Here is a 22,470-nt window from a genome sequence, read left to right on the forward strand (position 1 = left end):
CTCTTTGATTTGATAATCTGTGAAATCAAATTACTATTATAAAACGGGGTACTTTAAACTAAATTAAAATAAAATTTCGTAAAAAGTTGTACTTAAGTTGGTCAAGAGGCACTCTGAATTTAAACTAATTGCATTTAACAAATTTTGTCAATAACATGCAATTAAGTGTCCAAAAACATTACAATCAATTTGCACCTAAGAATATTATTTTAGTAAATTATTCCTTATTTTTAAAATTATGCTAAAGTTTACTATCTCATGGAAATGGACTGCATTTATATAGCACTTTCACAGACCCAATGGCCAACAAAGCTCTTTACATTTTGTCTCACATTCACTCACTCATTCACACACACACCGACAGTGGTGTCAGCCATACAAGGCACCATCCAGCTCATCGGGAGCAGCTGAGGTTAGGTGTCTTACTCATGGACACCTCGACACTTGGTCAGGTGGAACCGGGGATTGAACCACCAACCTTCTGGTTTGTAGACAAACTACCACTGCATGAACCACTGCAGCCCCACATCTCATGGTTGTGTCATTAATTTTATGTATTAACTATAATTAATTGCTATCACTTTGAAAAGAACATGGCAGATCAAATAAAAACAAATATGTCGGTTTTGTATAAAATGTTTTTATCACTTCCATTTTTCAGTATAAAACAGCTCCATAGCTCTGGCCAATTCAACAAACAATTCCACAGTCACAACAGGAAAGATCGGACACTTCCTGTTTGTCTCTCTAAAATACCTGACATCTGGGTTGGGGTGGAGGAGGGGCTTATTTGCCATTCTAGTTTTGGCGATATAACATTAACACAAAAACTAACAAATCACTTGTGGTTAGCTAGTATAACATTAATATTAACTTAAAAAAAAAAGAAAAGAAAAATAGAACGGATGAATGGATGAACAAGCTGATCTGGTCACACATCCCAAATGCAAGTCCTCGAGTCCATGTCAGCATAGCGACCCCAAAGGGAACTACGCAGTCTTCTGCTGGCCCTTCTTACCAATCAGAGACTTATGGATGTGTGGAATCACACCTGCGAGAAGACACCAAACACACAAGTGATTCACATCCTCATCCATCAAACACACCAGTATGTATGCAACATAAACAAACTCCAACTTACCACCACCAGCAATAGTTGCCTTGATGAGGGAATCCAACTCCTCATCTCCACGAATGGCCAACTGTAGATGGCGAGGAGTGATACGCTTCACCTTCAGATCCTTTGAAGCATTTCCTGCCAACTCCAAAACCTAGAACAAGAATTAAACCTGATTAATAGCTTGCCACATATTTGAGTTGCAACCTGCAGGTCAATGGCACAGTCTTACTTCAGCTGTGAGATATTCAAGGATGGCTGCGCTGTACACGGCTGCTGTTGCTCCCACACGACCGTGGCTTGTAGTGCGGGTCTTCAAGTGCCTGTGGATACGACCCACTGGGAACTACAAATTTCAGATATGCATTCTTAGAAAGTTGTATCTGACTATTATTCGACTCGAAATAATGTGACCCAATAAATTCCACATATACACCCATTTCACTGAAGGCATTTCACTTAACCCTAAAACCATATTCTGGACAAATGTGGGCAAAATAGTTTTGATTTATTTTTAAAAAATACTTCCGTTGATCTGAGTGGTACAAGACTTGGCTACTTTTCCTAAGTTTGCCTCCTGAATACACACAATTATTTTTTTTTTGACTCAATTCTACAATGTTAAGTGGGTGAAAAAATAAAACTCCTTTATCTTGTATTTGGGTCAAAAATGGGCACCCATAGAAATGAATGGGAAAACTGTAATTTAGAGCATTCTAAAATAAGCCAAAATAAGACACAGGTGACAGCAAAGTCACTTCATCTTTAGGTTTTAGCTCTAAGAACTTATTGGAATGATATTTTAATATAGTTTAAAAAAATGCAAAAAATGAAACATAAAAATAAGCATAATTTACATAGAAAATATGGGACTTTGTGAAGTAAATAAATTCAAGAACAGCCCCCCCCCCCCAAAAAAAAAAAACCCACCATAAATGGATAGACAAAACTTTATCGAAGCCAGCGATATAACATTTATAATAAATAAAAATTAGGATCACACCTGAGTCCTCTGTGCCCACATTTGTCCACAATTACAGGATTAAGGGCTATTAAGTCAATACGGTTTGAGGGCTACCAAATGGATTGTTAATTTTGGGAACAGAAAACCAGCATGGCCAGCAGAGCGAATAAGAAAAATATTAGCTTACCTGAAGTCCAGCCCTTTGTGAGCGAGACACTGCTTTTGCCTTGGCTTTGCCACTGTCTTTACCTGCCTTTCCTCCGGCCTACAAAACAATATATAGACTCAGATCCAGCGCACACAAACATATTTAAGTTTCAACAAAACAAACTAGCAGCATGATCAATAAAAGTATGAAAACAATTATTGGGGGTTTGGGGTAATTGTACTCCACTATATGAGATGTGCAAATTAAATAATATTATATTAAGAAATTATTTTTATTTAAAACAATTTAACAAATTAATATGTAATAAAAACAATTTGACATATGAATTCAATACAAATCAAATAATATTTCATTTTGTAAAGCATTTACTTTTTTAATAGAAATTGTCATGTGTGTCAATTATTGTTCAAATCAACAAGGCATGTATTATTAATGCATTACTTTTTCAAATAAATAATTACAGGTAACGTTATAGTATAAACAGAAGGCCTATAAAAAACGCAGGTTTGAAGAAAATACTCCACTTTTCTTGGCCATTGGCACCGTTTCCCATTCAGAGGGTATGAGTAAAACATATCCATTAGGAATGGGATCCTATTCTTCCTTCACATGAATTAAAGTTTACCTTAAAACTTAAAGCAATGCCATCTGCCACTTTCCTGAATGCCAATGAGTCCTACTATAACAGGTACATCTCCCGCTCATATGATTGACACCCTAAACTGACAATACAGGTTGCCCGTGTTTCTGACATAAACCTGCACATACAAAAAAAATGCATAACGCAATTCCTAGGAGTTTATGGTCTTTGAAGAACTACACAACGTTACACAATAAATGAACAATTTATAAACTGATCAGCGCGAGCTCTCCACTGCCGATGACGGATTAGCTTAGCTTTGCTGCTTGGATAAATTTCCACAACAGCTGCGACGTATATCAACAAAACCTTCAAAACATATAAGATAGTTATGTTCAAGATGCAAATCATTTGCACTGGGTCAAGAAACGTCGTGATAAATTAAATAAAAAGTACAAAGACTGTTAGCACGCGCTACTCTCGCGGGCTATGAGCGCTGAATCCAACCTGCGTTAGCTCAGAGCTAACCGTAGAATATTCAAACAGACGACAAATGAGCAATATAACAGGCAAATGGACAGTTCGAGTTTAAGCAAATGCTTATACAGACCAAGGTCGAAGAATTTCATACCATTTCAGCGAAGTATTACTTTGAATGGGATCCAGTGAGGTTTGGCTAAAATCTATTTCGCCTCTTGACTCAGAGGAACAATAAACTCCGTTCAGCAGAGAACGCTCGAGGCATACCGAGAAGTGGAACCAGCCAATCAGATCATCGGTTGTTCGTTCGAATTTCGGGAAGGCCAATGAGATTTCACCTTGTATCTGCTTCTACCATCCCCCATCGATGAATGATGTTCGTTCAGGATGAAACGTAGGCGGGACTTTAATAGTGACGACAACTGCCAAAAATTTACTCGATTTACAGAAAACGTATGATTTCATGTTAATGACAAGGCTTAAGAGCAAGATCAATTATAAAACCACATAAACCAAATAGAACTTATAATCAAAATGTAACTTTTTTTCATTATCTTATTAATCTCATATTCAATATAAATGGCAACTGTCACATGAAGCGAAATCAAGTATTAAAACATTTTCTGTTGATAATAATACATGTTTGTCCTTTTTATAAATATAAATTTATAGTCAAATGTCAATATGAGACTCTGGCTTTGATGTATAAAGAAAATGGGTTATAAAACTCGATCTTTGATTTAACATTTTTTTTATACAGATTGATGTGGGCTACTGTACTTGTGGATTGTTACTTACACTCATATACATTAAATCAGGGGTTATGATGACAAGGACCCTCATGTCATCCGATGTTTAAACCCTTTCCGAGACACCCTTCCTCGCGAGAATATAGGAACGTGTTGTATATTTGTACGCATAAAAAGTTAAAACCATAGACGATAAAAACTTTTAAAAATGCGAGAAAGGGGACAGAATGCTGATAAACATGAAATGATAAAAAATTAATACGTTTTACGGTAAATAGTTAACTTAATTGTGTTCATACTCTCGTTGTATTAAGGCCAAAACAAATGAAAACAGTATTAGTAAAATATTTACTTTGCTTCAGGTTGGCAGTGCGGCGGACTTTTTTTCTGACTGTAAACCTCAAGGTAAATATTTCCAGTTATTTTTATTTTATTTGCATCAATAGTCTCTGAATTAAATCTAATTAAATTTTTTCTTATTATAGCCTATTTTATAGTCTTATTATATATATATATATATATATATATATATAAAATATATTTTTAACTTTTTGTGTTAACTTTATTTAGAAGTTCTTATTTGTATGTTTAAAGGGCTAGAAAATTGTGAATACCGCTGTAGTGAGCGACTGATGCTTCTATATGTACAGTTCGAGTAGTATCTGCAATAAAGTGTTTTTTTTTTTTTTTTTTTTTTTTGTACGTTATCGACACCACTGTACACCAATCACCCATGGTACTGTCAAAACAATAAGGTGGGATTTACACGTTGACAGGCAGTCCAAGTGAGCCAACGAGAATGGGAATGTGGTATGTACTCGCATAACGGACAGGTCGCGGTCCAATTGGAGAAGCGAATTTATGACTGACATATCCAACATCCAATCACAAGATGTTCCTAAGACAGTGACGTTCCAGAGCTATGGGCCATTCACACGACGTTTCCATGCCTCGGAATGGGTCAGAAGGCGGGACCTGACGACATACGGATGGGAAAAAATAACGCAGCTCTGGGTGATGGTGAAGATGGCGGATGGGGATAGTGGGAGTGAGCGCGGTGGAAGCAGCGGCGGCTGCGGTGGTAGCGGAGGAGGAGGTGGCGGTGGTAGTGGTGGAGGAGGGGGTGGAGGCAGCGGATTCCAGCCTTTCCAGAGGGATCAAGAGACCCAGGAGCTGGCGTCCAAACGCCTTGACATCCAAAACAAGCGTTTCTACCTGGACGTGAAGCAGAACTCGAAGGGCAGGTTCATCAAGATCGCCGAGGTCGGCGCTGGTGGCTCCAAAAGTCGCTTGACACTTTCCATGTCAGTCGCGGCTGAGTTTCGGGACTACCTGGGCGATTTCATTGAGCACTACGCTCAGCTCGGACCCAGCACCCCGGAGCAGATCGCCCAGTCCTCCAGCGGCGAGGACGGCGGGCCTAGGCGGGCCTTGAAGAGCGAGTTCCTAGTGAGAGAGAATCGCAAATACTACCTCGATTTGAAGGAGAACCAGCGGGGGAGGTTCCTCCGGATCCGTCAGACCGTCAACCGCGGGCCTGGTGGTTTTGGCGGCGGAGGAGGAGTGCCCGGGGGTGGCATGCAATCCGGGCAAACTATTGCCCTTCCTGCTCAGGGTCTCATCGAGTTTCGCGACGCCCTGGCCAAGCTGATCGACGACTACGGCGGGGACGACGAGGAGCTGCTCGGCGGCAGCGGCGGCGCCGGAGGTTACGGGGAGCTTCCCGAGGGCACGTCAATCACGGTGGACTCCAAGCGGTTCTTCTTTGACGTGGGCTCCAACAAGTACGGGGTGTTTCTGCGGGTGAGCGAGGTGAAGCCCAGTTACAGAAACTCTATCACGATACCCTTCAAAGCGTGGAGCAAGTTCGGCGGAGCTTTCAGCCGCTACGCCGAGGAGATGAAGGAGATCCAGGAGCGACACCGAGATAAAGTGTACGAGCGGAGAGGAGGAGAGGAGTCGGAGGGCGACGACATCGATGACGACTGACAGTGACCCGGACGGGTGTTCCCTTGCTGGGGGGGCAACAACCACCTCACACAGAGCGAGAACCGCGCGCTGGAGTGGAGAGAATTACCGTGCATGAAACGAAGAACATTTAAAGCTCTATGGCGAATAAAGATGTTTGACTGAGAAACACTGTCATGTATATGTAAGAGAATCCCTTTTAAAGCAGTATAGACGATGTTTGGCTAGATAAATGGATATTTCAGCTGGCTGCTCTATAGGTCTTGTCATTTTGAAAGTTCTCCCTTTTAAAATAAGACCCCACCACCCAGAGACTTGAGTTAACAATAGAGTCAACCGGGACGTTTAGTGTTAGTGTATCCAGATATGATCTCTACTATAGGTGTTTTTGCTGTTGTACCATATGATGGAGAGCAAACCAGCATCATCTGAATGACGTGGTGTGGATCTTATAGTTAGCTCATTCGGAAAGTGTTCTCTGCAAATGTGTGTGTGTGTGTGTGTGTGTGTGTGTGTGTGTGTGTATATATATATATATAATAAGACTCAGATCAAACAGTGTAAAATTTGGAGACCGCTAAAGAGTTCAACTTGTGGGCACACAATACAGTTCAAGCAACAATGTACAAACATTTCAAATGGTGCTATAAATCCATGCTCCGCCAATTCTCTGACTATTGAGGTTCACGCGGGCTGGTGAGTTTTATTTTGTTTTCCTCCTGTTTCTTGTCAGGGTAGAGCAAATCACTCTGATTGTATATACTCAATTTGGAAGTGCATTAGTGCTGATGCCACTAATTTTAATGATACAGGGCTTGATCTGGCTCTTTTAAAGGGAATGATACTGTAAGCCTGGTATAGGCTTAACATCAGGTCATGACAAATTAGAAGTTTTTTAATTTAATATGTGGAGAGCTTCAGTGACAAAACTGGAATGGAAATCAAATGTTGAACAACACCCATCTGGGTTTAAATAGATTTATTTTTAAAAGAAACAATATACAGAAATATATATACAGAAATATATTTATACATAGACATAGAATCAATTATAAATGCTTCCAAGCTATTTAAACAAATACAACTCGGATGCAATTATATATAGGGGGATATTTCTTACTGGTTTTCCATACATAGTCCTTATGGTTGGAAGAGAAATAAATAAAATAGTATACAAACTAGACTTGACGAAGTTCTCTGTTTAGTTTGTATTCCTTTTTCAACAACCCAAATGACAAAACAACACACTTTTTTTTTCCTTAACATTCTCTTCCTCCACGTATTAAGTTGTTTTTAGGTGTTACATCTCTGAGTCTTACTGCAACTTGTCAGCTTCTCTTCTAGATCTGTCAAAATGTGTGTGCCTGTTTGCGACTTCCCTCTGTTATCCTTTTTTTTCTTTTTTCTTACTGCTGTGTGTGGGTGTTACACATTTTTAATTTTAACGAGAAAGAAAGGAGTGATGTTCAATTTTCAGGCCTTCTTTAACCACATAAATTAGCCATATACACCATCTGGGAGCCATAGTGATTTTTTTTTATTATTATTACTAATTTCAATATCCATTTAAGTTTTGACATCATTCTTGTCTGTACTGTGTTATGTGATAAAGGCAGCTGTTCAGTCAAGTGTGTACTGCTGTAATTCTCCACAACTTCCTTTGAACAATAAAAATTATCTTTGCTGAGAACATGAGCGTTTGTTTGTCCTCTGATTTAATGTTTCATTCATTCACAATCCTTGCTATCAAATGTTTCTGCACCACAAACATCACCAACTGGAATTGCAAAAATAATAATTATTTTTAAAGCTATATCCCAGTTTACTTCAGCTTATAATACAAATAAAATAAAAAAGGAGATCATAATAATCATGCATCCTGCAGGAGTCTGCAAACTCCCAAAACAATCATATTTATACTTTACAAAATACTTTTTTTTAATGTTTAGCCTGTATTGCTTATAGTCATGCATTTTAGCTGAACTAGTCTTACTATTTCACATTATAATTTCTGATGAATGTATTTATGAGAAGGTGCCCTAAACAGCTGAATTCATGCATACTGAGGTCTGGTTTTAATAGGACTGCTCTAGCCTTGCTCTTATCTGTGTGAAACAGAATCTCGCAAACTCTCTGTTTGTTCCACTTCACAGATTCAGTCTGGCTTCAAGGACATTGCAAGCCATTTCTGCAGAAAGGTTTTTGCTAGGATGGTGCAGTTGAAGGCAACCCTAAAAACCACCTCTCATTAGTGGTGTTGGCTACGGCAGGAATCACTAATACAATTTATCACCCTTAGAGATTTGAACATCCTGCATTGTCTTAAATGTTACTTTAAATAATGTTGAGGAGAGCTGTGCTTTGACAATAAAAGGGCAACTTTTTGAATTAAAGGATTAGTTCACTTTAAAAAAAAAACTTTTGCTGACAATCTACTCACCCCCATGTCATCCAAGATGTCTTTCTTTCTTCAGTTGAAAAAAAATAAGGTTTTTGATGAAAACATTCCAGGATTTTCTCCATATAATGGACTTCAATGGGAACCAAATGGTTTAAGGTCCAAAAGACAGTTTCAGTGCAAACTGTTCAAAGGTCTTTAAATGATTTCAGACGATGAATAAGGGTCTTATCAAGCAAAATGATTCATTTTTTCGTTCGTTCATTCAACGAACGAAATGAACGAGTTGACTCGGGAAAAGATTCATTCATTTTGAATGAGTTCGAACAGGAGAGTCACACAGAACAGAGCAAGGCGGGCATTAGAGCTCATAAAACTTGAACTTTGTAAAAAAAAAAAATTAAATGAGCGATTGTTTCGCTTGATAAGACCCTTATTCATCGTCCGTCTGGAATCGTTTAAAGCCCTTTGAACAGTTTGCACTGAAACTGTCTTTTGGACCTTGCACCGTTTGGTTCCCATTGAAGTCCATTATATGGAGAAAAATCCTGGAATGTTTTCATCAAAAACCTTAATTTCTTTTCGACTGAAGAAAGAAAGACATGGACGGCCCGGGATCGTCATCTAACCGACGTTTAAGGGTACCCCCTAAAAGGTGGATGTTGACGTATGGTCAAAAGACGTCCCAAGACGTCAGTTATATGCTCAAACACACCTGACATGAAGTTTGAAGTAATCCTGAAAGCCTTCATTATGGTTCATGTTTAGTCAAAGTTGGAGCAAACGTTTTGAAACTGAGTTTGGCACTACTTCACAGATTTTTCTTCAAATACTCTATTAATCTCACATGCCATTGTTAAATAAATGCTGTAATAAAGACAAACACGGAAAGATGAAGTTAAACGACGACTAACAGCTATCCCTCTTCAATCCCACAACATCCTATTGCATCAATACTGAGATAAACCCAGTGACCCTCATCTGACATGATTTCATAACTCACACACTCACACACATAAGCTTTCATAACACACACACACTCACACACATAAGCTTCACTGATGACAGTTCAAGGGTATGCACTGGCACGCCTGGCAGAGCGTTCCTGATTTAGGAGATTATTTCACATCCTCTGCCATTCTGAGATGGATGAGGATAAGATGCAAACAGCTGTCAGCCAGACTGTCGTTCATTCAGATTGTGCTGAGAGCTTCATGAACAGTCACGCTCAATCCTATAATCCTGGCAGATATCCATTTACCTTGCCGTGTTTGTATGCCAGGCAGAGCAGACGTGGTTACTAGTTCTGCACAGTTTCACCACTGAATAATCAGCAATGTTCTCTAAAATATGTGCGCACTTAAAAATTGGACACATTGTGCTGTGAACTAATGGCTCGATTCATGTAATAAATTATATTAATACATTTTAATGTTTGATTTTACATTTTATATTTAGCAGACAAGTTTACATAAAGCAACTTACAAATAGTAGTATGCATAAAAATGTACATATTTAAACAAATATATGTGCCGGTGTTATTTACATTTATATAATTTTTATATTTAATTTCAATGAAAGTTTTAGTAATTTTGTTGTGTGCTTTTGTAATTATAAAATGATCTCCAGATCTCAACTCTATTGGGTTGAGATTTGGTGACTGTGGGGGCCATTTTAGTACAGTGAACTCAATTGTCATGTTCAAGAAACCAATTTGAAATGATTCAAGCTTTGTGACATGGTGCATTATCCTGCTGGAAGTAGCTATCAGAGGATGGGTACATGGTGGCCATAAAGGGATGGACATGGTCAGAAACAATGCTCAGGTAGGACGTAGCATTTTTACATGATGCACAATTGGCACTAAGGGGCCTAAAGTGTGCCAAGAAAACATCCCCCACACCATTACACCACCACCACCAGCCTGCACAGTGGTAACAAAGCATGACAGATCCATGTTCTCATTCTGTTCACACCAAATTCTGACTGTACCATCTGAATTAAAATGAGAAATGTTGCTAATTTTAATGTTGTCAAATAATAATTTTTTTTTGTTTTTGTTAATGATAAGAACTCCTTAAAACAACAACAAATTCAGTGCGTTTTCGCACACTTGCTGTTCTATTCTATATTCTCCATCCATTAATTATCTAAACTGGTTTATTGTTCTTGGTGGCTGGAGTCTAACCCATTCGATTCAATAAGCGATTCATCACAACACTCACAGTACCACCATGTTTCAAGGACATTTTTTGTTTATTTTGTTTTTTGTCACTTCTTGACATGGAACATTTCTTTAACTGCAAGTCCTTGTAATGCCTATAAGTTATGTAGGATAAAAGTATCTACCAAAAATCAGAACAACGAGCAGGGATGGAAATTTGGAAGCAAGTAATACACCAGTGATGAGGAGGAGCTTAAGCAGGAGGGCATCAGAGAGATGTGACTGCAGGGTTTCCAGGGCTATATTTAGCGTTTGTGTTGCCATGTTCAGATGTATGTGGCGAAACAAGCTAAAACACATATCCTTGACTTTCAATTTTGCCCTTTCATTTCTCCAGTATTTGAAATTTATAGCGCAGATAGCCTTTTTCACTTTCTCATTGTCATTCATGCATAACACAAAGGCACTAGAAAATATATGTTTATTTGGTATAAAAACAACATTAATAGAGTGCAATGTCAGCTGAACACCAAGAAGCTTGTAGTATCCGGGATGATGTGCTTAATGTAAAAATAGACATTTTTGCATTACATTTCCATTATAAATGCATAATACAGAATTTAGCTGTGCTTAGATTTCATTTTCAGCAAGGTCATCATCAGTCATTTGTGATTTCTGGTTCTTTTTTTCTTTGTGCCTCATAGAGGTCATCAATATAAAAATATAATCATCTCTCTCTCTCTCTGGAGAATTCTGAGAATGTGAATTTTAAAGTAAAAATACAGTATATTCATTTAAAAGAAATACACTATAAGATATAAAATTCATAGTCAAACAAAAGGGTCAATAAGAATAATAAGCTTGCACAGCGAGCGATTATTATTAAAGACATACATGTGTGTGAAAACCCCTACTAGAAAAACAACGCAAATCAACAACTGTAGTGCAAAGCACATGTGTGATAAGTCATCCCCAAATACTGATCTTACACATGCTGATTTTCTTCTAAATCATGGTTCAGCAGCAGAATTGAGCAAATGAAATTACACGTCATCCGAGTCTGCAATTTAACCACTTCACCACAAGTGGTCGCTCTTGACTTAGTTTGACTTTCTCCCTTTGGGTACCGAATTACATTCTGTGAACTATCATGTCTAGTGTGTAACTTTTATAAGGTTATTTTGTCATCCAGTTGTTCCTCCCCTCCCACAATTTAAGGAAAGCTGGAACTATAACAAGTAGATGAAGTAAATACATCATCTGGGTGACTGAAGAACTTATTCTTGTTAGAGTTTTCTGAGTACAAACTATTTACACTATTGATACTATAAAATGGCATAGAATAGTGCATACACTACAGGTTAAACACTGCTTACATGCTTTTGAAGAAAGTCTCTAAAAGTCACTAACACTGTGTTTAATTGTTATATATGTTTCTTGAGCATATTAGTATGATCATATGTGAATAAAAGCATAAAGTGATCATAAAGTGATCGAGTCTCTTCAGAAGTTTAAGCGTCAAAGTGGTTGCATAACTGTCAATGGAGAAACAGAAAGCTCTCGGATTTCATCAACAACATCTTCATTTGTGTTCTGAAGATGAACAAACTCTTACGGGTTTGGAAATGACAAAGGGGTGAGTCATTAATGACAGAATTGTCATTTTTGGGTGAACTACTAACCCTTTAAACCTCATGTCGAATTGCGCAATAATACGACGAGTAGTGTGTTTTGAAGTCAAATGTCTCAATTCCATTAGTGAGTATTTCAGTAAGGAATGCATTTGATTTAATGCAGCAAATGACGTTAAAGGGTTAAGTACCTGTATTGTGCGTTAATGGCTTTTTAAAACAGATGTAATCATCTTTAAAAATTACAAAATACACTTTTGTGCCAAACTATATAGTGCCTGTTGTGTTTTTATAGTAAGAATGCAATTGATTTTACACCTAAAACTGCATGTTAGTAACATTTATATGACACAACAAAAAGGCAAACATGCACCAAAAAATGGACAAAATACCCCTGCCCCGAAAAACAACTAATTCATAATAATTTTCACTCCGATTTTCTCAACATCCAGGTTTTCCCTCAAAGAAAAGAACTGTGTAGATGCGAATTGATCAAGGTCGTTTTGTAAGTGAACACTCAAAAGCATTAAGCTTTTAATGAGCATCTCATCTTCTTGGGTTTCCTGAAAAACAATGATAGATTCCCTTCAGTTAATTTTTTCATTCTTTTTTTTTTTTAGCTGCATCATATTTGATACGGAAATGTCTACGGCCTCAAAATTATCAAAACACTTTGTAGAAAAAAATCTTCTGATTGATAGTTTATACTTTTTTAGAAAGTAAAAGGCCTTTAAGTTTGATTCTAAATATTCACCTACAGGTCACAGTGCATTATTTCTGCTGTGAAATGATTTTTTTCAAAAACATATGTAAAATACACTTTATATTGTTAGAAATATTCTTACGATTATCAAAAATGTGCGTATCAAATAAGATACAGCAGTCCTTTAAAGAAAGCCTTACACGTTTGGCCGTCACAATAAAACTACAGAGCTTTAATCATAAAACTAAGCATTTAAATAAACATTGAATTATATATACTAGTACAATATTCCTCTTGAAATAAATTAACATTTAATTATAAAGCATTTAAATGCTTTACGGTTATAGAGATCTCATTGTTTTACGTTAAAATCTATCAGAATTTAATCTTACTTTTTGACCATACAACATCAAATTGCACATTTTTGCTCAGCTTGGACCTGTGAATAAAACGTAGATGTTTTTGTTCTCCTCGTCTATACGAGTCATAAAAGACTGATTTAAGATGCTCAACAAAAAAAGAAAAGAAAAAAACTTTGTCTAAAGGTTCAACAAACTCTTCCAATTAGATTTTTTGGACTATTACTTCACATGTCAGGCTTTACAGGGATATAAAAAGCAAGTAAATGCAATTAGGGAGATTCTATATACCGGTATGTACTAAAGCCCACTATTTCAAGGGCTTGTATACATAAAAGTGTGCTAAATTAAAGTCAGTCAATAGGAGAATTATTAATTGTATATAGTATGTGTTACCAACTTTAAAAAAACATATCTGGATATCTGAAACTAAACACAATGGTGAAAGTAATATAGTGATCAAGGCCAAGGGAATATATAAAAGTGAAGCCTATATATAAGAAAAGTTACCTTTTGTGGCGCCACGTTGATTTAGTGGAAATCACTGTTGCCTCACAGATTGAAGGTCCATGCTTCGAGCCCCGGCTGAACAAGGAAAACCTTTCGTACGTTGTTTTCCTGACGTTTTTTTCCGGGATGCAAAACCTCTGTGAGTTTGGTGTTGAAGCTGAAACTGATAGAAGGCAGAACATCGTCACTCCTGTTTAACATAATACAAGTACAATATTCCACTTGCAAACATTTCACAAAATACCTTTTTTCTTGATTTTAAAAAGCGGCAATTCAACTGGTTTAATGGTCACTTTATTGTCATTGTCTTCAAAAAACAGGTACATGCTGGGTTCAGCCACTGATTTCAAGCTCCGCCAGTCTCTGCTTCCCGCCTCACCCCATTGAAATAAGAACGTCTCATTTAACATATCTTTCGTGACCTCCTGTTGTGAGGATAATACCTGTGTATGTGAGAGCCAGCAGACTTTGTTAAAAATTTCAGATCTTATCAAATCAAAAATTAGATAATAAAAAGCACAAGAAATATATTTTGACACCATGTCTAAAAATTTTCCAAAAAGAATTGATCTGAGATCTTACCGTAAATTTGATGTCTTTACCATCAGTAAATGGGAAAATGGCCTTATCTCCAACCTCAAAACAAAATGCCATACATGCCCTTTTGTCATACTCAATGTCATACACCTGGACTGAAGAAGAAAAAGACAAATTATATTTATAGCATTATATAAAAATCACAAACACTTTCATTGATAAGAAACACTGTTGTGTAACTTTCACTGATAACTTCCACATAAATTACACTTCACAGAGTAAATAATATAACAAGCTAAATAAAAAAATAAATAACTGTGAAATGTAAAGGTATATTTCTTCCCATCTCATCAAGGCAACATTTCTCATATTTATTTATTTTTTTATTTGATGTAAAATAACTAAAACTGAACACCTAAAATCTAAATTAATTAAAAAAAACAAAACCATACTGACATGTTAAAAAAATATATAAATTACTATAAATATAAAAAAATTATAAAAAGGACACAACAAAAATTATTAAACATTTACCAAAAATGTATGCATGTAGGCCCATATACAATAGGCTATAGGCCTATACAGTAGCATGCATATATATATATATATAGGCCTATATATATATATATATATATATATATATATACACACAAACACAATAGGCTATATATTATATATAGGCTACACACATAACCACACGAGACTGCAGCATAGGCTAAGCCTGATCCACATTTCTAGCATTTCGAGAATAAAGTCGAATTACTTCGAGAATGAAGTCGAAATAATCTAAAATTACGAGAATAAAGTCGAAATATTTCGAGAATAAACTATGCAGTTCTAATAAAGTTGAATTAACGTAGCCTAATCTGTCATTTTTACTGTATTCATCTCGCAGGTGTTGATTATAGCCTAATTAATTGACTGTTTGTTCCATAGCCTAATACGCCTTATTCACGGCAGCGCCATCTTTGATTTTTAATGAGAATGAAAGCGAGGCTGTGAGGGATAGACTTGCATCTCTTCAATGGGCTGTATACTGTTATTTAATGTGTTTTCGGATTGTTCTGCTCATGAAACACTGGAAAAATATCTTTCCAAGAAATGTCAGTTGACAAAAAAATCCCGATAATGTAAGCTGTGGAAAATTGTAAGTAATCCAGCCGCTGTATTCACCTTTTTACAGCGGATGCCACTGGAAACACGGTAAGTCTATCCCTCACAGCCTCACTTTCATACCTGTCATGGCGCTGCTCTGAATAAGGTCAATAGTAAGGATAAACAATTTTTAAAAAGTAGCCTATATAATTATCTAAAAATTCACCTCAAAATGCTAAATGGGGATAGTCTAGCTTAAAAAAAAATCAATTAGTCAGAATCAGAGCATCGTCTCTGCAGTTGCTGAATGTCAGGTGTTGCGAGCACAGACAGCGACGTTGCCATAGAAATGCAACGGGCTACAGACTGAACGTGCTGAACAGTCACTCATTTAAATTAATTAATTTAGGAGTTATTGCTGAGACTAGTTCTGGATAAGCAAAGAATTCTATGAAGCATTCAGAAGTCTTTACCGACGCATTCATCGTCAGCCTGCGTGTTCACCGTAACCAGCTGATGATGAGATGGACTGGGCTTGCGCTTGACCTGGACGCACACACGCTTTCCGTCGTCGGTACACAGAACCGCTGGTATAGCTTTGCAGATTTCCATTTTGGATAGCTTCTTTCTGGAAACTGATAAACAAACATCATAGACAAACAGGTAATAACAGGTAGCTACTTTAGCTACTGGACATCACAGTCACTGTACAGTACACAACAAACATTAAACTAGAAATAGTATTAGCCTATTAAAGTTAACGCAGCATATAGCCTATATTTCGTCGTAGGCTAGTTCAAATATACTTAAGCGTTCCCTTTAGTGGCTCCGTATATCGACAGATCAAAATGCAAAAGAAGGTAGCCTAATGACTGAAGGGTGTTTGACTGTGATATTTAATAGTCTATAGACTATGTATTGTAAACATTTAAAAATGAATACATTTGCGACAACCTGCTTCTTGCATCTATTTTGCAGCACTCGTCACAAATGATAATGCATGAATTTACCTCAGCTGGTTTTCGGATAAATATAATTTCTCCTCCTCGCGGTTCTGGACCAAATGAGCGTCTGCAGATGATGAACAGTGATGTCGTGAGCACTTTTAAGGCAGAACTGTGTTTAAATCCATCCAGCAAATTTGACGCCCCCTTACCGGAATGATTAACACAGACAGGCGGCTTTCTGCCTCCCTCAGGATATGCTGGCTTTGCTGGGAAGAATGTTACGAATGAAACGCCGTCCCATTGACCCTAGTTTAACTTGCATTGCATTTTATTTATTTTATCTAACGCGCAAAGATAACATCTTTTTAAAGAGACTAAAATGGGATATATTTTATGCCTAATATGTCACTTTGGGTTACAAGATAACTAGCTTGGAAAAAGCCCAATAGAGGGGTGGGATGTTATGATAATAAATGTAGCTATGTAGGCTATTGGACGTTTCATTGTTTCAGCAGTTGAGCTGTAAAGTTTTACTGTATCTGACCAAAGTCAAGTCAAGTCACATTTATAGCGCTTTTCACAATACAGATTGCATCAAAGCAGCTTCACAGTGATAACATGAAAGTAGTACAACACAGATCAATAATATTGTTGAATATTAAATATCCCCAACTAAGCAAGCCAAAAGCAAGGCAACAGTGGCAAGGAACCAACAATCCATCAAAGTGACACGATGATGAAATCCGCCTTTTCATTTCTAACACGTTTTGACCTGCTTATTTTTAAGCATTCAGTGGGGGTTTCAAGTGTTTCTTAAGAGCTTGGATGACAAATTATGAGCCTTTGGTTTTGGAACAAGATTGCAAACAGAGAAAGTGAGAGAGATCAAGCAGGGCTCTAAACCAAACAGGACAGGAGGAACAGGCAAACAATTTCAAAACAGCAGGGGAAGCTGTAATAAAGAATAGTTGTAATAGAATTAGTGTTACGCTATATAGTGACTTAGTCATTTGTAATAATTGCGGAGGTTGTTCGTGATCCCAATTTCATGCGAATCGGTCATGTCTGAAATTTGTAAAGTAAAAATTCCCACGCAAATGATGCAACAGCAGATGAAGTGATCTGAAGAGACAGATATCTTGTAGACGTGCGTGTGTTATCTGTTTCTAATTAACACGAGGTCCTCAGATCATTTAGCCTGACAGCATCAGACTTCGTACTTCCGCTCTATTTCGGTTCGCTTCTGTACCAAGGGGGTAATCTATCAGCCAGAAGTTGAAGCATTGCCGCCATTGTAGCAGAACTTCACCTGCTGTTAGTATTCCATTGACTCCCATTCATTTTCAGGCATAACGTCTGATAAAGTCGAGGAAGAAGCCCATCGAGAGTCAAAGTTGATCCTGCTCCTAGCTCACGGACAGCTAATACTCACTCTCTCCGTCTCTGTCAGATTCGGAAGGGAATTATTCAGATTTCACTAGGCACAGCTACTAGAAGACGTACAGGTTGCTCACGTGACAGGCTGAGTTTGCGCAGTACGCCTGGCGATCGGCTTTTAACGGGCTTCTATTTTCTCCGTTGAAATCAATGCTGTCGCTGTGTCCATTTTTTTTACTGTGTATGTTCTGTACTCAGTCTGAGACATCGACATGATGTCTCCTACGCTATCTCACGACCAATTCGTACGAATTCGTACGAGTGATTCAAAAGTGGCTAATTCGTACTAATTCATACGACCTCACTCGTACGAATTTGTACGATTTGTCTAAACCCACGTGACAGTTATGTTTAGGGGCGGGGTCAGGGTAGGTCATTCGTACGAATTCATACGAATTGGCTAATTCGTAAAATATGTACGATTTAGCAAAATCGTCCTAATTCATACGAGGGAGGTCGTACGAATTGTTACGAATTAGCCACCTCGTAAAATTCGTACTAATTCCCGTGAGATCGTTTCCAATCAACGAACAGAGGGCGGGCTGAGAGCCATGACGTGGACGCTAAGGTTTAAGATTGTATTTTAGGTTAGGGAAATCGATTGCAATTTGCTCTGTTGTGGAGAATATTCCCGGCATTTGAGAACTGAAACCCGAACAAGAAGAGTGTTTGTTAAACATTTTGAATGGTGGTGATGTGGCCCTCGACAGGTTTTGGGAAAAGTTTAATTTATCAACTATTACCGATCCTCAGCGAGAAACTGCACTCAAGGAGGATTGGGTTTAGGAGGCAGCAAAACTCAGTCAGCCATGTTCACTCCGGCATTTTGCTTGATGGTTTCGTTTTCGCATCATACATGTGTTTACAGTGGAAGTTTGATACGACTGAGCTGGCCAATTACACACGTCATAACCAAACGTTATGTAATTGGCTACGGGTAGACAATGATTATACAAAGTTCCCACAGGCCAATTAATGTCACGCGACCTCCCCAGAGATGCCATCTTTGATGAAAAAACTGAGAGATTATAAAGAGACTCTATTAACACAAGACAGAGAGAGGTACAATGCGAAAATTTCATTCATAAATGAAAATGATCCGGATGCGCTAACAAAGGAAGCACTGAGCACTGATTATGCAGCTTTGCCTCAGATACAGTACTTTCATGTTTCAGTATTTTCATTTTCATGTCATCAGTTTGCCGAGGGTTGGTTTGGTGACGTTTGCTTAAGTGCAATCAATGGAAAAGTAACTTAGTCATCATAGCGAAGGTATAGGGGAGCGCAGGGCACAACCTAACGCGGGGTTAAATGTAACACGGACCTGTTGAATAGTTCGTCAGGATCAAGCAGGCTGTGTTTACGATATTTTTCTCTTGCTGCCAGAAGACGGTCTCCCGCGAATTTGCGGAAAATTTTGATTATATTTCGTGAAGATACTTGACAAAGAGTGTTTTGACACCATTAAAGTAAATTTTTTCATCATAGATTTTTTTTCGGTTTCTGAGTTGGGTGTATAAGTTTCCAAATCTAACTTTATATTGCCTTAATCAGTGTCTTGTTGGCTCAAACATAGCACCGTTTTGAAACTTGTCAGCAATTCCTAGCGACTGGCTTAAAATATGTAATACACAGCGGGGTTCGTTGTAACACAGTGTTACAAACAAGCCTCCAAGTGTACAATGATAATCAAATGAAAACGGAGCGACACAACTTTTCAGGTTTGAGTATACATTTAACTTTGTTGGACTTCCACAAACAATGTTAATATTTAAAATGTTTAAAATTTATGAAAAAATGAATGAAATGAATGACAACTTGTTTATTTATTAAAAATATGGAATGTTTTTAATGCAATAAACCCTTAAAATTATTATTTTAAGCTCATTTGTATGATTATTAATGTTATAATAATAATAATAATAATTGTACATGTGGCTGCCACACACAAATCTAATTTAATTGCAATTGCAGTATTTTATAATTTTATTTATAATTATTTATTGCAAAACTGTACAGCCCGTTTCTGTCTCTATCCATGATATTGATCCATAATAGAAAGGATGATTGGATGAGGGATGGATGTATGGATATCTGTCTATACAGATGCACAAACAATATCAAACTATACACATAAAATTGTACTGAATTAAGTGTGTAACACACAAGTGTTCCTACTAACCCCTCTGTCTGTTACAATTAACCCCGCATATGAGGTAAGTTGTAACATTTGCACTTCTGTCACTTTCAGTCCAACTGTACGAAAATGGTAGGTCCTAGAAAAAAACTTTAAGTGTTCATTTGTAGCAGAGATGTGTATGTTGCTTGTGTAAAAAAAATATTAATTTAACCTAATTATTTTTTTAAATAACTGAGCCAAAACCAAAATGCGTTAGGTTGTGCCCCTCTCTCCCCTAACATGATGCTAGACTATCTGTTTATTAAAAAGCCATAGCCTGCACAACTTAATTCCAACGTTCCCATCAAAACAGTCACCGGTCCTTTCTGTAATATTCATGTACTTATTTGCACACTGAAGCATAAGGGGTGGAATGGTACATGTATTCGTATTCAACCGAAACGGTATGGGCATCATGGTTCGGTGCATGAATATAAAAATAAATAAAACTTGCGTGCAAATTAATGTAATGTAATGCGGAACTACTTTATACGCAGGTTGCACATGAGATTGCAATGCTGGCAGAGATGTATAAAGTACTAGAAACCCGGACTTGAGTAAAAGTACAAGTGCTCTATCAAAAAAGTGACTTAAGCACCACACTTAAGTAGAAGTACTAAAGTATTCAACATTTTTTGTACTTAAGTATTGCAAGTAGTTTATTTAAAAATTCACTACTTAAGTACTAAAAGTAAAAGTACAAGTATTGTGTCATGCAATTATTAAAGAAAGCAGTCAAAAGTTTGAACTAGCAATCAAATAAGGCGCTTTGGCGGGATACAAATTTGCTTTGGCGGCCATTGCAGGACAACCCCTGCATTAGTTGTCAATGTGTGTGTCAATCAATACCATTACCCTATAAAACTGGTGCGTGATTTAGGCAGCATGAAAGCCAACTTGCAACGAATGATTCGTAAATTTTTTATAATTGTAACGAGTAACTAGCAGAGAATTAAAAAAATATCGAAGTAAAAGTATTAAATTCATCGAAAATATCTACTGAAGTAAAAGTAGAAGTATGAGAAAAAAACAATACTCTAGTAGAGTACAGATAGCCTACAGCATTTTAGTACTAGTAGTTCTACTTTGTTACTATAATCTCTGAATACTGGAAGTGTGTGTGTGTGTGTGTGTGTGAGTGAGTGAGTGAGTGAGAGAGGGGGGGGGGGGCGGACGTGATCGAACAGTGGGAACAATGTTGTTTTGTTTGTATGTTTTTAATACCTCGTCATTTCATTCATACAGGACATTATTCAAACTGCAAAGTGTTAACTTCTATTTGTGTACACTCGCAATAAAACACAACATTGTGTAAGATAGTAGGCTACTGAGTAAATTACGTCTGTCAACACATTAGATACGCATCTGACAGAAAGTGCTCTGAGCAAATTCTTGCATGTTTTGAGGGAGTTTCTTTCCTCCCAGGAAACATGCGATGTCAGAAAGACGTTTAGATCATGTCTGTATAACGTCAGTTCTCACCCACTTTAGTACATCTGTGGACGTGCAAAACTGGTTCAATTTCGGGACGTCTGACTAAGCACCCCATTAAAATGTCTGTGGACGTGTGAAACTGGTTCAATGTCTGAACGTCAGACTAGGGACTATTTTTGACGTCTGTTGACGTTCGAAACTGGTTAAATGTTGGGACATCTAACTTGGGACTGCTTTAAAACGTCTGTGGACATGCAAAACTGGTTCAATGTCAGGACGTCTGACTAAGATTCAATATCTGAACGTCTGATTAGGGACTATTTTTGACGTCTGTTGACGTGCGAAACTGGTTAAATGTTGGCACATCTAACTTGGGACTGCTTTATAACGTCTGTGGACATGCAAAACTGGTTCAATGTCAGGACGTCTGACTAAGATTCAATATCTGAACGTCTGATTAGGGACTATTTTTGACGTCTGTTGACGTGCGAAACTGGTTAAATGTTGGGACATCTAACTTGGGACTGCTTTATAACGTCTGTGGACATGCAAAACTGGTTCAATGTCAGGACGTCTGACTAAGATTCAATATCTCAACGTCTGATTAGGGACTATTTTTGACGTCTGTTGACGTGCGAAACTGGTTAAATGTTAGGACATCTAACTTGGGACTGCTTTATAACGTCTGTGTACATGCAAAACTGGTTCAATGTCAGGACGTCTGACTAAGGTTCAATATCTGAACGTCTGATTTGGGACTATTTTTGACGTCTGTGGATGTGCGAAACTGGTTCAATATCTGAACGTCTGATTAGGGACTATTTTTGACATCTGTGGATGTGCGAAACTGGTTCAATATCTGAATATCTGACTATGAAGCCCGTTCTCATCCCAAGTCGTCATATACAACGCTTTTGCCAAAGCGTAGACATATCCAGCACACATGGCACCCTTTAGCGTCAAATGAGACGCCGATATATATGGGCCAGCAGGCGCCTCCTAGTGGTCTAACCCTAACCCTACCCTACCCCATACCTAAACCTACCATA

The 22,470-nt window shown here is 37.6% G+C and overlaps 3 protein-coding genes across 4 annotated transcripts; 1 reads left to right on the forward strand and 2 right to left on the reverse strand.

Annotated features, from left to right (window-relative positions):
• Positions 1-620: 620 nt before the first annotated feature.
• h2az2a (H2A.Z variant histone 2a) lies at positions 621-3,603 on the reverse strand. The gene is made up of 5 exons (XM_039659899.2): positions 3,462-3,603; positions 2,269-2,346; positions 1,350-1,463; positions 1,142-1,271; positions 621-1,051 (listed from the first exon to the last, which is right to left on the reverse strand). Exons 1-5 carry the CDS (start codon positions 3,462-3,464, stop codon positions 990-992), a joined length of 387 nt encoding a protein of 128 aa, XP_039515833.1. The 5' UTR covers positions 3,465-3,603; the 3' UTR covers positions 621-989.
• A 1,458-nt stretch (positions 3,604-5,061) lies between these two features.
• Positions 5,062-6,220, forward strand: purba (purine-rich element binding protein Ba). Its single transcript, XM_039659423.2, has one exon. The coding sequence runs from the start codon at positions 5,077-5,079 to the stop codon at positions 6,046-6,048; it is 972 nt and encodes a 323-aa protein (XP_039515357.2). The 5' UTR covers positions 5,062-5,076; the 3' UTR covers positions 6,049-6,220.
• A 6,395-nt stretch (positions 6,221-12,615) lies between these two features.
• Positions 12,616-16,599, reverse strand: LOC120470452 (uncharacterized). 2 transcript variants are annotated; one of them, XM_089130551.1, is made up of 7 exons: positions 16,581-16,599; positions 16,435-16,495; positions 15,898-16,059; positions 14,375-14,484; positions 14,037-14,235; positions 13,793-13,955; positions 12,616-12,783 (listed from the first exon to the last, which is right to left on the reverse strand). In XM_089130551.1, the coding sequence occupies exons 3-7, from the start codon at positions 16,034-16,036 to the stop codon at positions 12,747-12,749; spliced, it is 648 nt and encodes a 215-aa protein (XP_088986677.1). In that variant the 5' UTR covers positions 16,037-16,059; positions 16,435-16,495; positions 16,581-16,599; the 3' UTR covers positions 12,616-12,746. The 2 variants fall into 2 exon arrangements, with proteins under 2 accessions (XP_088986677.1, XP_039515971.2); XM_039660037.2 differs by lacking the exon at positions 16,581-16,599 and having other exon boundaries at positions 16,435-16,573.
• Between the last annotated feature and the right edge of the window lie 5,871 nt (positions 16,600-22,470).

This window comes from Pimephales promelas, chromosome 4, assembly GCF_988280905.1.
Source record: "Pimephales promelas chromosome 4, fPimPro1.hap1.1, whole genome shotgun sequence".
In the NCBI taxonomy this organism is placed as follows: domain Eukaryota; kingdom Metazoa; phylum Chordata; class Actinopteri; order Cypriniformes; family Leuciscidae; genus Pimephales; species Pimephales promelas.

Excerpts from the sequence above, each read along its gene's own strand:
- purba (XM_039659423.2), top strand. The coding sequence starts at position 5,077 with ATGGTGAAGATGGCGGATGGGGATAGTGGGAGTGAGCGCGGTGGAAGC.
- h2az2a (XM_039659899.2), bottom strand. Across the intron at positions 1,272-1,349 it reads TTGAATATCTCACAGCTGAA|GTTTTGGAGTTGGCAGGAAA; the intron begins GTAAGACTGTGC and ends TTCTTGTTCTAG. Across the intron at positions 1,052-1,141 it reads GGCAACTATTGCTGGTGGTG|GTGTGATTCCACACATCCAT; the intron begins GTAAGTTGGAGT and ends GTCTTCTCGCAG.
- LOC120470452 (XM_089130551.1), bottom strand. The coding sequence starts at position 16,036 with ATGGAAATCTGCAAAGCTATACCAGCGGTTCTGTGTACCGACGACGGA. Across the intron at positions 14,236-14,374 it reads GTAAAGACATCAAATTTACG|GTATTATCCTCACAACAGGA; the intron begins GTAAGATCTCAG and ends TCACATACACAG. Across the intron at positions 13,956-14,036 it reads TTTTAAAATCAAGAAAAAAG|TTTCAGCTTCAACACCAAAC; the intron begins GTATTTTGTGAA and ends GCCTTCTATCAG.